This window comes from Schistocerca gregaria, chromosome 2 (genome assembly GCF_023897955.1).
Source record: "Schistocerca gregaria isolate iqSchGreg1 chromosome 2, iqSchGreg1.2, whole genome shotgun sequence".
In the NCBI taxonomy this organism is placed as follows: Eukaryota; Metazoa; Arthropoda; class Insecta; order Orthoptera; family Acrididae; genus Schistocerca; species Schistocerca gregaria.
In genome coordinates, this window is record NC_064921.1 from 762,969,313 (window position 1) to 762,986,636 (window position 17,324).

At 45.7% G+C, this 17,324-nt stretch overlaps 1 protein-coding gene across 1 annotated transcript in view; it reads left to right on the forward strand.

Annotated features, from left to right (window-relative positions):
• LOC126334985 (ATP-binding cassette sub-family C member 4-like) overlaps positions 1-17,324 on the forward strand; it is a 378,851-nt gene that overhangs the window by 181,608 nt on the left and 179,919 nt on the right. The window contains exon 7 of the mRNA XM_049997794.1: positions 13,170-13,308. Within this exon, the coding sequence (XP_049853751.1) occupies positions 13,170-13,308 (139 nt within the window). The remainder of the gene's footprint in view (positions 1-13,169; positions 13,309-17,324) is intronic.

A 17,324-nucleotide genomic window follows, 5' to 3' on the forward strand; every position in this document is an offset into this window, starting at 1 on the left:
ATTCGTAGAGACACGAGCCGTGGAGTGGACAAGCTATATTTGCGACGTTTGGACTGCTGCGCTGCTTTGTTGACTACATTTTTATGTAAATGTGTGGAATTTAGCAAATACTGATGTATCTATCCTTTCAAACAATTCAGAGGCCAAAGAACAGGGCAAAAAGGCAAACTGAGTGTCAAAGCAAGCAACAAGACAGCAATAAATAGGTAGGAGAAAGGAGTTAACGCGGTCGTCGCGACTGTTACGAAATCACAACTGCGAATATACACTCCTCGAAATGGAAAAAAGAACACATTGACACCGGTGTGTCAGACCCACCATACTTGCTCCGGACACTGCGAGAGGGCTGTACAAGCAATGATCACACGCACGGCACAGCGGACACACCAGGAACCGCGGTGTTGGCCGTCGAATGGCGCTAGCTGCGCAGCATTTGTGCACCGCCGCCGTCAGTGTCAGCCGGTTTGCCGTGGCATACGGAGCTCCATCGCAGTCTTTAACACTGGTAGCATGCCGCGACAGCGTGGACGTGAAAAGTATGTGCAGTTGACCGACTTTGAGCGAGGGCGTATAGTGGGCATGCGGGAGGCCGGGTGGACGTACCGCCGAATTGCTCAACACATGGGGCGTGAGGTCTCCACAGTACATCGATGTTGTCGCCAGTGGTCGGCGGAAGGTGCACGTGCCCGTCGACCTGGGACCGGACCTTAGCGACGCACGGACGCACGCCAAGACCGTAGGATCCTACGCAGTGCCGTAGGGGACCGCACCGCCACTTCCCAGCAAATTAGGGACACTGTTGCTCCTGGGGTATCGGCGAGGACCATTCGCAACCGTCTCCATGAAGCTGGGCTACGGTCCCGCACACCGTTAGGCCGTCTTCCGCTCACGCCCCAACATCGTGCAACCCGCCTCCAGTGGTGTCGCGACAGGCGTGAATGGAGGTACGAATGGAGACGTGTCGTCTTCAGCGATGAGAGTCGCTTCTGCCTTGGTGCCAATGATGGTCGTATGCGTGTTTGGCGCCGTGCAGGTGAGCGCCACAATCAGGACTGCATACGACCGAGGCACACAGGGCCAACACCCGGCATCATGGTGTGGGGAGCGATCTCCTACACTGGCCGTACACCTCTGGTGATCGTCGAGGGGACACTTAATAGTGCACGGTACCTCCAAACCGTCATCGAACCCATCGTTCTACCATTCCTAGACCGGCAAGGGAACTTGCTGTTCCAACGTCCGCATGTATCCCGTGCCACCCGACGTGCTCTAGAAGGTGTAAGTCAACTACCCTGGCCAGCAAGATCTCCGGATCTGTCCCCCATTGAGCATGTTTGGGACTGGATGAAGCGTATTCTCACGCGGTCTCCACGTCCAGCACGAACGCTGGTCCAACTGAGGCGCCAGGTGGAAATGGCATAGCAAGCCGTTCCACAGGACTACATTCATCATCTCTACGATCGTCTCCATGGGAGAATAGCAGCCTGCATTGCTGCGAAAGGTGGATATACACTGTACTAGTGCCGACATTGTGCATGCTCTGTTGCCTGTGTCTATGTGCCTGTGGTTCTGTCAGTGTGATCATGTGATGTATCTGACCCCAGGAATGTGTCAATAAAGTTTCCCCTTCCTGGGACAATGAATTCACGGTGTTCTTATTTCAATTTCCAGGAGTGTAGATACCCGAACTGTGGGAGGAAGATTCTTTGGTTGATTATGGAGCAAAGAGTCCAAAGCAGATTTTCTCGTACGTCATTTCTGACGGGAATGACTGTTGAAGAGTACAACGGAGTGGTACAAAATTAACCTGTGTTAGTTCTCAAGTTGTACACATCCATTCCGAGACGAATTCAACTTTGTATGAGAGGTTCTCTAGTCCAGCATGCCATTTTTCTTTCGGTGTTCTCATTATTTTTGTAGCTGTATGTCATGTACGCGGTTTTCGGGTCGTGTCAGTTAAGCTAAAACTCCAGAATGCACTTAGAAACACTTCCAACGTCGGCTGATATGGTACGTCGCCACAGTTACTATTATCTGGAGAAACATTTTAAAGGAGGAATGGTAAACTCTCTTTTGATGAGAAGTCGTCTTCATCTTACATATCCACTGCAAAACGTGAATAATTGTTATCGAGTTTACTGTTTTATCAAGTGGCTCTCTTACGGCAAGCGAGAACTTGCATGACAGCGTTCCGAAATCGAACGTTGCAGAAATCGATCCTGCGTTTCAGCATAGTTTTCATTTGTTATGCTTCTACGATTTTTTGCTTTAAAGCGCAAACGTTGTGTGACGGAAACAGTATCGTATGACAATATACGCCCGCATCTCGTGGTCGTGCGGTAGCGTTCTCGCGTCCCAACCCCGAGTTCCCGGGTTCGATTCCCGGCGGCGTTAGGGATTTTCTCTGCCTCGTGATGGCTGGGTGTTGTGTGATGTCCTGAGGTTAGTTAGGTTTAAGTAGTTCTAAGTTCTAGAGGACTGATGATCATAGATGTTAAGTCCCATAGTGCTCAGAGCCATTTGAACCATTTTCTTGGCAATATACTTCATTGTTCGAGTGCAATATTTTGTTGTCCTTCCTGTCTCATTTGCATGTACGAGAAAACCAGAAGTACTACGGATAGCGTGAAGCCTTAACAGCCGGAAATTCTTATACATTTAAGTGTTTGTATTCTTCACCTGTACCATAAACAACATTATTTCGCTTCTTTGTTGAATGTAAAGAAAATAATTTCCTGGAGGCCGGAAACGAAAGTCATAATTATCATTCCAGTATGTGTTCTCCGTTACAACATGCCTGATATTCGATTTTGCTAGAATCCACTCGTAATGTGTGTCCAAGATTCCGACTGAAGACAAACATCTACACAAAATTGCTTGTGAATCAAGCTTGTTAAATGTTACTTGGTATACTGATTACAATTTACGAGAGGTGTAAAATGCAAATTAAAAAATGTCATGAAACGGCTTCCTCGAGGAATTTGTCAAAGATTAATTTAGATTTTCTGCCTTTTAAAAGAAATTTCCGCCAGGTTTCGTATGTACTTTGAATATTTTCTGATTGAAATAATCACTTCAAATACGAAAATGGCAGTTAGGAATTTGTCCCGTTCAAATATGTGTATCGCAGTTCACGTTTAATGAAAGACCATGTGTTGTCTATCCAATTCTATTATGATTTATCCTTCGAATTATACGAAAATTAATGTTATTTACATTTCGAGCTATTGATTCTTGGCTATGAGCACTATGAGACTTAACATCTGTGGTCATCAGTCCCCTACAACTTAGAAGTACTTAAACCTAACTAACCTAAGGACATCACACGCATCCATGTCCGAGGCAGGATTCGAACCAGAGACCGTAGCAGTCACGCGGTTCCGAACTGAGCGCTTTAACAGCGAGACCACCGCGGCCGGCACTATCGATTCTTCAACTGATGATACGCAGACTCAGACGTTCTTTTTACATTGGAATTTGAGACCATTACTCGTCGGCTAGCGCCTATCTGCTTGAGGAGTCCGTATTTTTGGAACAGGATACACACACATCACGCCTCTCAGTCAAGGAACTCTCTCCAGTGCTGTGACGATTTGCGTAGCATAGGCCTTTATTTCTAGTACCAGATTAGCAAATGCATCACTGCCAGCGCCTTATGATAGTGTACAGCGTATCTTAGATTAAGAAGTAAACACTTTTTCAAAGAGTACAAGATTTTGAAAATGGGTGAAATTAATTGGGCCATAATACAAACAGCAAAGAAGAAAAATATACCCTTCCAATGACAAGCTTAAGTTTACAAGTGAGTACCTGCAGGTTGCACTCAGTTCTTCCTAGACATGTCACAGTTGCTTACAAACAAACATTGAGGGTGTGATCTATCTACACTCCTAGAAATTGAAATAAGAACACCGTGAATTCATTGTCCCAGGAAGGGGAAACTTTATTGACACATTCCTGGGGTCAGATACATCACATGATCACACTGACAGAACCACAGGCACATAGACACAGGCAACAGAGCATGCACAATGTCGGCACTAGTACAGTGTATATCCACCTTTCGCAGCAATGCAGGCTGCTATTCTCCCATGGAGACGATCGTAGAGATGCTGGATGTAGTCCTGTGGAACGGCGTGCCATGCCATTTCCACCTGGCGCCGCAGTTGGACCAGCGTTCGTGCTGGACGAGCAGACCGCGTGAGACGACGCTTCATCCAGTCCCAAACATGCTCAATGGGGGACAGATCCGGAGATCTTGCTGGCCAGGGTAGTTGACTTACACATTCTAGAGCACGTTGGGTGGCACGGGATACATGCGGACGTGCATTGTCCTGTTGGAACAGCAAGTTCCCTTGCCGGTCTAGGAATGGTAGAACGATGGGTTCGATGACGGTTTGGATGTACCGTGCACTATTCAGTGTCCCCTCGACGATCACCAGAGGTGTACGGCCAGTGTAGGAGATCGCTCCCCACACCATGATGCCGGGTGTTGGCCCTGTGTGCCTCGGTCGTATGCAGTCCTGATTGTGGCGCTCACCTGCACGGCGCCAAATACCCATACGACCATCATTGGCACCAAGGCAGAAGCGACTCTCATCGCTGAAGACGACACGTCTCCATTCGTCCCTCCATTCACGCCTGTCGCGACACCACTGGAGGCGGGCTGCACGATGTTGGGGCGTGAGCGGAAGACGGCCTAACGGTGTGCGGGACCGTAGCCCAGCTTCATGGAGACGGTTGCGAATGGTCCTCGCCGATACCCCAGGAGCAACAGTGTCCCTAATTTGCTGGGAAGTGGCGGTGCGGTCCCCTACGGCACTGCGTAGGATCCTACGGTCTTGGCGTGCATCCGTGCGTCGCTGCGGTCCGGTCCCAGGTCGACGGGCACGTGCACCTTCCGCCGACCACTGGCGACAACATCGATGTACTGTGGAGACCTCACGCCCCATGTGTTGAGCAATTCGGCGGTACGTCCACCCGGCCTCCCGCATGCCCACTATACGCCCTCGCTCAAAGTCCGTCAACTGCACATACGGTTCACGTCCACGCTGTCGCGGCATGCTACCAGTGTTAAAGACTGCGATGGAGCTCCGTATGCCACGGCAAACTGGCTGACACTGCCGGAGGCGGTGCACAAATGCTGCGTAGCTAGCGCCATTCGACGGCCAACACCGCGGTTCCTGGTGTGTCCGCTGTGCCGTGGGTGTGATCATTGCTTGTACAGCCCTCTCGCAGTGTCCGGAGCAAGTATGGTGGGTCTGACACACCGGTGTCAATGTGTTCTTTTTTCCATTTCCAGGAGTGTATACAAAATGGACGAATAGAAAGACGTCAGCGAATAGCAGAAATGTTACCATGTTTGGCTGGTCAAAAGACGCAGCGTACACGAAGTGACTGATTGCTGGGGTGTCAAGCAGCTCTGTCAGACATGTATAGCGGCAGCAGATACGGATAACATGGGCGGAAAAGTAGTGCGTGCTAGAGAGGTGGAAAAATGCCAGCTCGGCTAGCCGCGCGGTCTGACGCACTGCTTCCCGAGCGGGAAGGGGTGCCGATCCCCGGCACGATAACGCCCGTCGGATTAGTGTCGATGTTCTGTGTTACGGCCAGCCTGTGGTTTGTTATTAAGAAGGTTTTCCATCTGCCTCGACGAGTGGGGGCTGGTTCCCCTTATTCCGCCTCAGTTTTACTACGTCGGTGACTGCTGTGCAAACACTGTCTCCACGTGCGCGTACATAATAATTACTCTACCACGCAAACATTGGGGTTACACTTGTCTGGAATGGGATGTTCCCGGGGAGGTCCACTGGGGGCCGAACCGCACAGTAACCCTGGGTTCGGTGTAGGGCGACAGTGGGGTGAGTGAACTGCTGTAACCTGTTGTGGCCTGTCGGCATTGTTATCAAAATAGCACCGACCGCTTTTCCAATTTTCTATAATAGCGCCGGCCGTGGTGGCAGAGCGGTTCTAGGCGCCACGGTCTGGAACCGCGCTGCTGCTACGGTCGCAGGTTCGAATTCCGCCTCGGGCATGGATGTGTGTGATTGTCCTTAGGTTAGTTAGGTTTAAGTAGTTCTATGTTCTAGGGGACTTATGGCCTCAGATGTTAAGTCCCATAGTGCTTAGAGCCATTTGAACTATTCATCCCGTTCAAGTGATTCTTCAAATCCTTTCCGTCTGCAAACTTTGAAGTTTTTAAATTGAAGTTTTTATTTGTTTTCCCGGAACTTAATTATCTTTCCAAAATTATCTTTGGTTTCTTTTATGACTTTCTCTAGGCTGTATTACATAACTCCTATAACGTGCGATCAAAAAGTTTCGCTTCGAAAACCGTATTGCAAAACTGGTACGCCTATCAGTCGAAATTGTGGTGAGCGTCAGGCAATCATCTCACCCTTTCCTGCTGCGTGAAGAAGTCCGTATGTGCCTGCTGCACATCGTCACTGACAGGAATCGTCGACTCCTCAAGGACTTTTTCAAGGAACCGAAGGCTTTATAACCGCGCGAGGAGAGATCAGGAGTGTAGGGCGGATACCCGAGTGTCGCCATTTTGACTGGGCGTATATTCGGCATTACGGCATTTTCAATATCCGGACGGGCGTTATCAATAAACAGCAACACCCCTTGTCTCAGGTTTCGACAGACATGCTGCCCCACACGCTTTCGACATTCGCTGATCGATGTCTACCGGTGTTTGTCCTTCGGCATGCAAGATAACGGTAACACTACGTTGGTTCTGGCAGGAAGCGTTTGGTAGTGAAGTTGCCATAGTTTACGTTTCCGCATTTGCCACACGCATTTTGTAAATGTGCAAATGACACACTACTCCCTTGCCTATCTGTCAGTGGTTATAACACTGCAAAGGAGTTGCGCTACGTTGCATATACGCTGCAGCAACGCCCTCAAACGGGAACTTTTTAATCGCCCAGTATACACCTATATGCCAACTCTGAGATTCACACTTAAGTGCTTTACAGATGTTTCATTGATTCACTTCCAGACGATTCTTCTACCGTTGCGCTATCGAACAGATCGTGGGAAAAACGATTTCTGTTACTTTATTACTAATTCCACTCCTCTGTGAAAGTCACAAAAATATTTTCGCATTCGAAGGAGAAAGGAGACAAATGAACTTTCCTGAAAATATCTGCTTGCAACAGGAAACGCCGTTCTCTTAATGATTACTGCCTTATCATATACGTTACACACTCTCCCGTTTTTCGCACTAATCTAAAACAAGCTGCCTTTCTTTGAACTGTTTGAATGCCCTTCATCAATTCCGTATGGTATGGATCCCGAACCGCGCAGCAATACTCGTACTTCAGAAGTGTACGGCCAAGCGTAGTGTAGGCAGTCTCTTTAGGAGATTTGTTGTACCATCTAAGTTTTCTGCCAATAAAACGCAGTCTTTACTTCGCCTTCTCCACATTTTCTATGTGGTTGTTCCCCAACAACACTGGGGATAGATAGGCTGCAATACTGTCTCACTCCTTTTTCAAGTACTGGCTGCATTTAATTTCCATTTACTTTTATAACTGCAGTCTTATTTCTAAGTAAGTCGTAGGCAGCCTTTCGCTCCTTGTATTTTATCCATGATAATTTTCAAACTTTAAAGACAGTATTCCAGTTATTTTAATGACAGACTCGTTTTAAATTTACAAATGTGTAAACGTGAATTTGTATTTCCTCAACCTATCTTTAAAGACAAGGATTTTGCAGTAGCCAAATGTAGACATAATACAATGTGATCTATCCATTCGTCATCGACATTTTAAAAGTTTACCGAGGAAAGTTTATAAAAATTTCGTTTGATGTCCTTGTAAGATTCTGTACGTGTTGTGCATCTTAGTTAGTGTCAAGTCTCGGAGAAAATTGACTGTTACTAGTTCCAGATTTGATTTTACTCCGCAACTATGAAAAGACTGAGAGACAGAAAAAATGTAACTTCTGTGGACCACAAATACACCAGCTGACCAAAAGTGTCGGGACACCCAGGCATAATGTGGCATTGGCCGCGGCATGTCACGAGAGGACCCGCCAGTGTAGAAGGAGGCGGGGTGTACCACGTTATCAGTAGAGAAGGAGTGCCAGCAGAGTGGAGCGGTCAGCAGATCTCAGTGATTCCGGACGTGGTCTAGTTACTGGATGTCACCTGAGTACCAAATCCATCAGGGACATCTCAAGCCTGTGAGGTAACGGGCGAGTCGTCGCGCCCTGTAAATATTCTAAGTTCGGAGGAAGCAGGGGTCGCTCGGCAGTGACTACGTGGTGGCAGACGCTGGCCGAAGCAAGAGGGGTCCAGCGGCCGCGTGGCTGCGAATTACGCGTTGACACTGACACGAGGACAGTGCTTTGTGTCGATGAAGAAGATTTCTATGCCGCGAGTGCCAAAGATCGCGGACTTTGTGAAACCTTAATAGCAGACATTTCGCAGTTCGCATAGAAACTAGTAGTAGCCAGATTAATCATGATACCTCAAAAAGAAACATGTACATTACCATTATTTGCACGACGATTCTGATGGTGTAATCAGATTTTCAATATATTTTTTAGTTTAAAGTTTAGTTTCTGACGGTAAATTACACAAGTAACACCCAGCAACGAGTTTCCAAAATTTAAACGCTTAATCCGATTTCGTCGATCGACGTGTCTTTAGAAAGCTATTAGTGTAAACCTAAAATGGTATAAAGTACAGGCATGTAATTTTAACAGTACATGAGTTATTGGAGGTCAAAGTGGCCGATTACTATCGATCGCGTCAGGTCATAAGTACTCCACAGTTAGACGAAAAAACGGTGGCAGCATACTTGTAAATATATTTATTCGTCTTTGTCTTTGTTTATATCCGATAAATACTATTCACGTGATGTGTTGTGAAGCGTCAGGTCATAAGTACTTCACAGTTAGACGAAAAAATGGTGCCAGCATGCTTGTAAATATATTTATATCCGATAAATACTATTCACGTGATGTGTTGTGAAGCGTCATGTCATAAGTACTTCACAGTTAGACGAAAAAATGGTGCCAGCATGCTTGTAAATATATTTATTCGTCTATGTCTTTGTTTATATCCGATATATACTATTCATGAAGAAATTAGTTAAATATTTACTGTGTTTTAGAAAGCACAGGGACATTAGGCTACTGGCCTACCGTTCGTTCTATTCCTTTGATACATGTTTATTTAATTTGTTTATATTTCTAACAATGTGTGTTAGAGCGTGTTTATGGTCCAGCGGTAGGAACATTTATTTAATTTCAAGTTATTTCAATGTAAATTCAGTATTTCGAATGTGTTTCATAATGTTTGTGTGGGTGCGTTGGCTTTGAAGACATGGCGCGAGCGCTCTAGCCAGTTACAGCACTCGTGAATGGGGAGACTGGATGGAAGTGGGAGAAGAGCATCGTTTCGAGAGAGGACGGAAGGGGTTGTGGGCAGTGCGGCGCTGAGGAAGTGCTGGATGCGATGGCGCGACGGACGCGGAGTCGCGGAAAGACTTGGAGAGTGTGCAGCGGTTTTGCGCGTGCTCGCGAGAGATAGATATACTTCGGAGTGCCGACTTGTGCACTTATGAGATTTCCGTGGTTTCTGCAGTAAAGACGTAGTGTGCGTTTAGAAGGGAATACCTGGCGAGCTATGTTGTTGTTCATAACTAATTACGTGCAGTAGGAATCTATTGTTTCCCTGTTATTCAACTTGTATTTTATTTCATTGCTGGACCATCGACACCAATAAGTGTTTTGCAGAAATATACCGCATCCTCAAAAGTACTTCTGCTACCGTACTCATCATTTAAAGTCGTTAAAATAGTACCTGCATATTTTATTTAATTGCAATCTTTCATTTACAAATTTCTATATCAATTCGCAATTGCCGAGTAATAAGAACCTTCGACCATTCTATTCATGTGTGCACTCTTATCGTATACTGTGGACTCAGCAGTATTTGGCCTGTAATGCGGCAACTACGTATCCCAGCCCCTAGACAACGAAACCAGCCAAAACGTTTTAATATTGCAACGTTGAGTAGGAGAGCGCGTAGTTATTAGAAAGCCCGCAACCCTTCTATAAGTCGACAGCTGCTGACTTGTCTGTGAAGCAAAAGCGCGAAGGAACAACAACTGTAAAATCAGGGCCAGAGAGACCTCATGAACTGACAGACAGTACACGGATGGTGGATGCAAAATATCGCACGAAATTTGAAGGAGAAATTACGCGTGAGTTTCAGAGTGCTGGCAGGAGTTCATCTAGCACAAGGAAAGTGCGCAAGAAGTTAAAAAGAATGCGGTTAACTGGCCGAGAAGCTCCTTAGAAGCCACACATTTCTGTACTCAACGGTAAGCCGCGCTTGAGGTGATGTAAGGAACGTCGCCACACGACTGTGGATGTCTGGTAACGAATGAATCGGATTGATGATTCACGCTATATCCTGTGGCAATCCGATGGAAATGTTCGGGCGGAGAACGTTAGCTGTCACATGTGTAATGCCAACAGTGAAGTAGGAAGTAGTGGTATCACGGTATGGGGAACTTTCGTGGTTTGGATGTGGCTCCCTTATCGTTCTTAGCAAAACCCTAAATTTGGGAGGATATGAACAGCATTGTGTATTGCGTACAATAGAGGAACAGTTCGCAGACGATGATTGTTTCTGTCAGCATGACAATACATCCTGTTATAAAGCAACATATGTGAGCCAATGATTAGTGGACAATAAAATTCTTGAAATAGACTGGCCTGCCCAGATTTCCAGCTGAACACGATGGAACCCCTTTGAGACGAGTTAGGATGTCGATTTCACTCCAACGGGAAACAGCCCTACCTTTTCTGGTTTCGGCTCTCGAGGAAGACTGAGCTGCCATTTTTGGAAATTGGAAATTTGTGGTAATTTCCAAACTGCTGAGGTCATCGGTCCCTAGGTTTACACACTACTCAATCTAACTTAAACTAACTTACGCTAAGGACACCACACACACACATGCCCGAGGGAGGATTCGAACCTCCGACGGGGGTAGCGGCGCGAACCGTGAAAAGGCGGTGTAGACAGCGCAGCCACCCCGCGCGGTATGCCATTTTTCCACAGACATTCAGACACCTCAATAAAAGTCGCTAGCACACTTCACAGTGTCATAAAAGTGAAGGTTGGATACACCCCATATTAATGTCCATTAATAGGCGTCCGTATACACTACTGGCCATTAAAATTGCTGCACCACGAAGATGACGTGCTAAAGACACGAAATGTAACCGACAGGAAGAAGATGCTGTGATATGCAAATGGTTAGATTTTCAGAGCACTCACACAAGGTTGGCGCCGGTGGCGACACCTACAACGTGCTGACATGAGGAAAGTTTCCAACCGATTTCTCATACACATACAGCAGTTGACCGGCGTTGCCTGGTGAAACGTTGTTGTGATGCCTTGTGTAAGGAGGAGAAATGCGTACCATCACGTTTCCGACTTTGATAAAGGTCGGATTGTAGCCTATCGCGATTGCGGTTTATCGTATCGCGACATTGGGTTTGAGCACTATGGGAATTAACATCTGAGGTTATCGGTCCCCTAGAACTTAGAACTACTTAAACCTAACTAACCAAGGACATCACACATATCCATGTCCGAGGCAGGATTCGAACCTGCGACCGTAGTGGTGGCGCGGTTCCAGACTGAAAGCGCCTAGAACCGCTCGGCCACACCGGCCGGCTATCGCGACATTGCTGCTCGCGTTGGTCGAGATCCGATGACTGTTAGCAGAATATGGAATCGGTGGGTTCAGGAGGGTAATAAGGAACGCCGTGTTGGATCCCAACGGCCTCCTATCACTAGCAGTCGAGATGACAGGCATCTTATCCGCATGGCTGTAACGGATCGTGCAGCCACGTCTCGATCCCTGAGTCAATAGGTGGGGACGTTTGCAAGACAACAACCATCTGCACGAACAGTTCGACGTCGTTTGCAGCAGCATGGACTATAAGCTCGGAGGCCATGGCTGCGGTTACCCGGGACGCTGCATCACAGATAGGAGCGCCTGCGATGGTGTACTCAAGGACGAACCTGCATGCAGGAATGGCAAAACGTCATTTTTTCGGATGAATTCAGGTTCTGTTTACAGCATCATGATGGTCGCATCCGTGTTTGGCGGCATCGCGGTGAACGCACGTTGGAAGCGTGCATTCGTCATCGCCATACTGGCGTATCACCCGGCGTGATAGTATGGGGTGCCATTGGTTACACGTCTCCGTCATCTCTTGTTCGCATTGACGGCACTTTGTACAGTGGACATTACATTTCAGATGTGTTACGACCCGTGGCTCTACCCTTCATTCGATCCCTGCGAAACCCTACATTTCAGCAGGATAATGCACGACCGCATGTTGCAGGTCCTGTACAGGCCTTTCTGGATACAGAAAATGTTCGACTGCTGCCCTGGCCAGCACAATCTCCAGATCTCTCACCAATTGAAAACGTCTGGTCAATGGTGGCCGACCAACTGGCTCGTCACAATATGCCAGTCACTACTCTTGATGAACTGTGGTATCGTGTTGAAGCTGCATGTGCAGCTGTACCTGTACACACTATCCAAGCTCTGTCTGACTCATTGCCCAGGCGTATCAAGGCCGTTATTACGGCCAGGGGTGGTTGTTCTGGGTACTGATTTCTCAGGATCTATGCTCCCAAACTGCGTGAAAATGTAACCACATGTCAGTTCTAGTATAATATATTTGTCCAATGAATACCCGTTTATCATGTGCATTTCTTCTTGTTGTAGCAATGGGCAGTAGTGTATTTTTGATTACATACTGTAGTGGCATATCCTCTTACACAGTGTTGAAGGGAATGGTGCTCTAGTTAAGGAGCCCTGGCAGGAAGAAAAACAGTTTGCATTTTTGCGTGTAGAAGGTGTACACAGAGCAGCTCCGCGGTAGCGACCCGGCCCTCATCTCGAGACAAGTGCTTCAATCGAATCGCCTCTGCGCCGACTGCTCTACGTAGTTGTCGGTAACTGATGCTGCCGAGCCTATACTGGCGCTGAGTCTCCTCTCGAACAGTAATCTGATGGACCGTTGGCCTTTGGTTCTCGCTCCGGTGCTGCTTCGCGGAAAGCGACACTACCGCATCGTAGCAGCGAACCCCGGCGATGTTGTGACGTGTGTGTGTCGTGTGGCAGGGCCGAGGTGTCCAAGGTGACGAAGACGGCGTACCTGCGCAGCTTCGTGCTCGCCCTCGAGTTCTTCGTGGACCGCACGGCGCTGTTCGTCACGCTGCTCACCTGCTGGCTGCTCAACTTCGAGATCACCGCCGATAAGGTAACTCACGTACCGACCAACTTTTCTGTTAGGACCAGCGTAGCAAACGACGCACACCGCCTTCCATACGGGTGAGTATTTCGGCCGAAAGAGCGCCATTCAGGACTGCGGCGTCATGTAAGGCTCGTGCAGGGGGACGGAGAGCACAAACCTACTAACGACCCTTCACAGGTTGTGTAGTGATGCTGAATTTATTGTCTGATGCAAGGAACCCAAAATAGACGATAGACGAGTAGTTGAGATAAGGAACTATGGTCAGAAATTAATGCTGAGATATTTAACTTCATAAACAATTTACAATCTGTAGTCACAATTAAAGGCATAGAAGCTGTTAAACTGACGGCAGCCAGTCTCAATGAATGCATTTCAACAGCGCACAATTTTTGCTGTGCACCCTCAAATATCCCTTTGTCTCTTTGTAATGAAACAGGAAACTAGGACTTCAAAAACCAGTTTCTCTACAGTTCCTATTGAGTTTTCATACAAGCTCTCTTTCTTAACCCTTATCCCATCGCGCGGGGACCGCTGTTTTCATGATTTTTTGGAAATTTATTTTTATTTCAGCTTCGTGGCCGGATGTCTTTCCTGTCGTCAGTCAGTTTACCTAAAGGAGGACAGTATCTGTCTCTCTGTGACTCACGTATGCTGTGACGTTTGTGTTGTTGTTGTTGTTGTTGTTGTGGTCTTCAGTCCTGAGACTGGTTTGATGCAGCTCTCCATGTTACTCTATCCTGTGCAAGCTTCTTCATCTCCCAGTACTTACTGCAACTTACATCCTTCTGAATGTGCTTAGTGTATTCATCTCTTGGTCTCCCTCTAGGGTTTTTATCCTCCACGCTGCCCTCCAATGCTAAATTTGTGATCCCTTGATGCCTCAGAACATGTCCTACCAACCGGTCCCTTCTTCTTGTCAAGTTGTGCCAAAAACTCCTCTTCTCCCCAATTCTATTCAATACCTCCTCATTAGTTATGTGATATGCCCGTCTAATCTTCAGCATTCTTCTGTAGCACCACATTTCGAAAACTTCTATTTTCTTCTTGTCCAAACTGTTTATCGTCCATGTTTCACTTCCATACATGGCTACACTCCATACAAATACTTTCAGAAACGACTTCCTGACACTTATATCTATACTCGATGTCAACAAATTTCTCTTCTTGTTTGTGTTATCGTATCGTATTTCCTGAGGAAGAGGGGGGAGGAGGGAGGGGAAAACTATGGCACAGCCCGGTATTTGCTTAAAAGAGCGTGGAAAACCGCCTAAAATTCACAGTCAGGGTGATTAGTGTAACAGACTAAGGCTGTTAACACACGGTTCAGATTCGATGCGTGTTTGGGCCATCTACCTGTGCTATACGCTACCAAACTGCGCGTTAAGCTAGACAAGCAGATCTGAGATGTCTTACACCAACCGCATAGAAACAAATCCACTGTGAACATGTTACTGACGTCTGTATATAGTTTTTTTCCAATGTAGCGCCAGTAACTTTCATGTCGAGATATAGGTTTCAAATACGTGGCTCACACATTACTAATTGAAGATATCGGGGGGTACTGTATGAAATGTCAATTTCCGACTGTTGGTTCCTTATCTCGAAATACTCAGTTTAGGATTGTCTACTGTCTTAATACAACTCTGACCCTAAATTTTTGGGGTATCTTGTACGTAAAGTCTTCATTGCTTTATTTAGTATACTATATCCATTTAGTATACCATACAAGCTTGAATCCAAACTTTCCAATTACCCATAACATTTAGAAACTACAGGGACCAGAGTCACATACCTTCCTATCGTCCGTACTGTAGAGTCAACTTTACCTCAAAACGGCTGGAATCTGGGTTTATTTCTTTTATTGGTGTCATATCTTTCGAACAACATTTCCCTGTTGTCTCCTGGTATTATAATGATGGTTTGCCAATTCATTAAAAATCTGCTTTACAATACTGCATTCACTGTTTTGCTGTCCGATGCACACGAAAACTATATAAGCTGTGAATGTCCTAATGTCTTCCTATTTCATACCTGTGACAAGTGTTATTAAATACGATTTTTGCCCACCGACTGTTAATAATGTTTGCAGCTATGTAATTTCTGGAAATAAAAAAAGTGCGTGGATTAGCATCAAGCGACTTCAAGATTGTTTCAACGTAATAGGTGGAGTGATTTGGAGTGCTGCCTTATTTGCATACAGTTGAAATGATTACTTATGTTCAACGTGTAGCGTGAGAACATACATTTGCTGGTGAACATATGCTGTTGAAACTTAGCATGAGAAAAATGTTTCTTTCCTTTGTAACACAGACATGCTATAGCAATTTCGTAACACAGCTCTGAAACGACAAAATTATATATAATTGGAAGTGCTGATTAATTTACATTGATTTCACTTGAATTTCTATAAATTTTAAGTCAAACAATGTATTTGTGCTTTTCAGATTCACGGTTACTTGACAAGATGCAAGTGAGACGGTGCTTGTCACGTGTATCTCAAATTTAGTAAGGCTATGTGGCGACTATTTGTAGACAAATGTCACACATGTCATGGAAAAGTTATCTGCACGCCATAAAAATGAGTAGTTGAAGTAATATCTTTGTGAAGTGCTACAGAAAAGAAGAAGTGGATTTTCTTGCTAGAAGATGCGACTTATTGCATAGTTGGAAAAAATTATTTGGAAGAGTTTCTGTGAAGATGAGCTCAGAAAAGATGTGAAGAGCCTTGTTTGTCTTTTATGGTTAACAAGTCGATGTACTTGAGAGTTGCAGATGTGTTGTGAAATCGAACGTCGAAGTGTCAGAGTTGTGAACAGTTGAAGCGCACATGTGGTTTATTTTGTGCTGTTTGTAGAAGTGTGAGTCACAGTGTCTGCTGAGTGGCCAGCAAGGACCTCACGACACCCTCACCGTCGCAGTTGTACCAACAGCCGTCTGCACGTGAGTAATGTGTTCCTCACGGTCGCTCACATTACAAACGAAGTATAAAGAAAATACGAGAGAAAAGATAGAATCACTGCCACACGTTGAAACATTGTACTGGGTGTACCGATAGCCGACATTGAAGCCTTCCTCATCTTTTTATGAAATGTTTTGAAGTTCCTGTTAGGATTCTGATGTCCTCTGCATCACTCGTCCCGTATCCTCAAACAGTTTATCCATACCCTCTCAAGGCTCGTTCGACGATACGCCACTTGTCGCTTCCGAGAACGTATGCCACTGGAGGCTTGAGGAATAGCTTATCGCGGATAGAAGACCACCTACTCGTCACGGTGTGTCCTGTCTGTCTGCCGATAAGACGTTACTTCACAGATGAAACCCTGTTCTCTATCCCATCTTGCCCAAAGAATGAAACACGGAGTGCCCTAATCCTTCCTGTTTGCACGCAGTATATTACCTTTGACCTGTTTTGTGTCTTCCCAATGAGTTAAGGGAGATTTTCCCAAGTTATTTTGAAATTTATTTTCACGATAGAATATACTTCATCAGTAAACGAAGGGCAACTGTTAGAAAAGTACTTGCATTGCATAAATGTTTACAGTATGGATTAAAGCGTAGCAATACACCACACGATGGTAAAATAACCCTGTTTTTGACATGAGAGGCAATCAGATAAGTATTTTGAGTGGAGTTTGAAAAATCTGTGGGTTCATAATGTTTTTAGTGAAGTAAAAAATCATTATTCATAATTAATTTAACGTAGTTTTTTCACTACTACATTTTAATGTGTTTTTATTGTCACTAGTTTTAGTTTGTTAATTCGTTGTAACTGCGCTGTACGAATGGAATTAATCCCTATTAATAACACGCAAAATTAATGCATGTGTGCACTAACACGTACTTTCACTAACAGACGGTTACCATTCAATACAGCGAGTATTAGAATGAACTTCTGGAGAGATTGAAGCTGAATGTCAGCCACTAATTCCCATTATCAGGTGTTTTATGGATATTATTGTCTTGAAACTTACTGAGAAATAGAAATTTCATATCGGACGGAGATTATAATCTCGTGTTTGTCT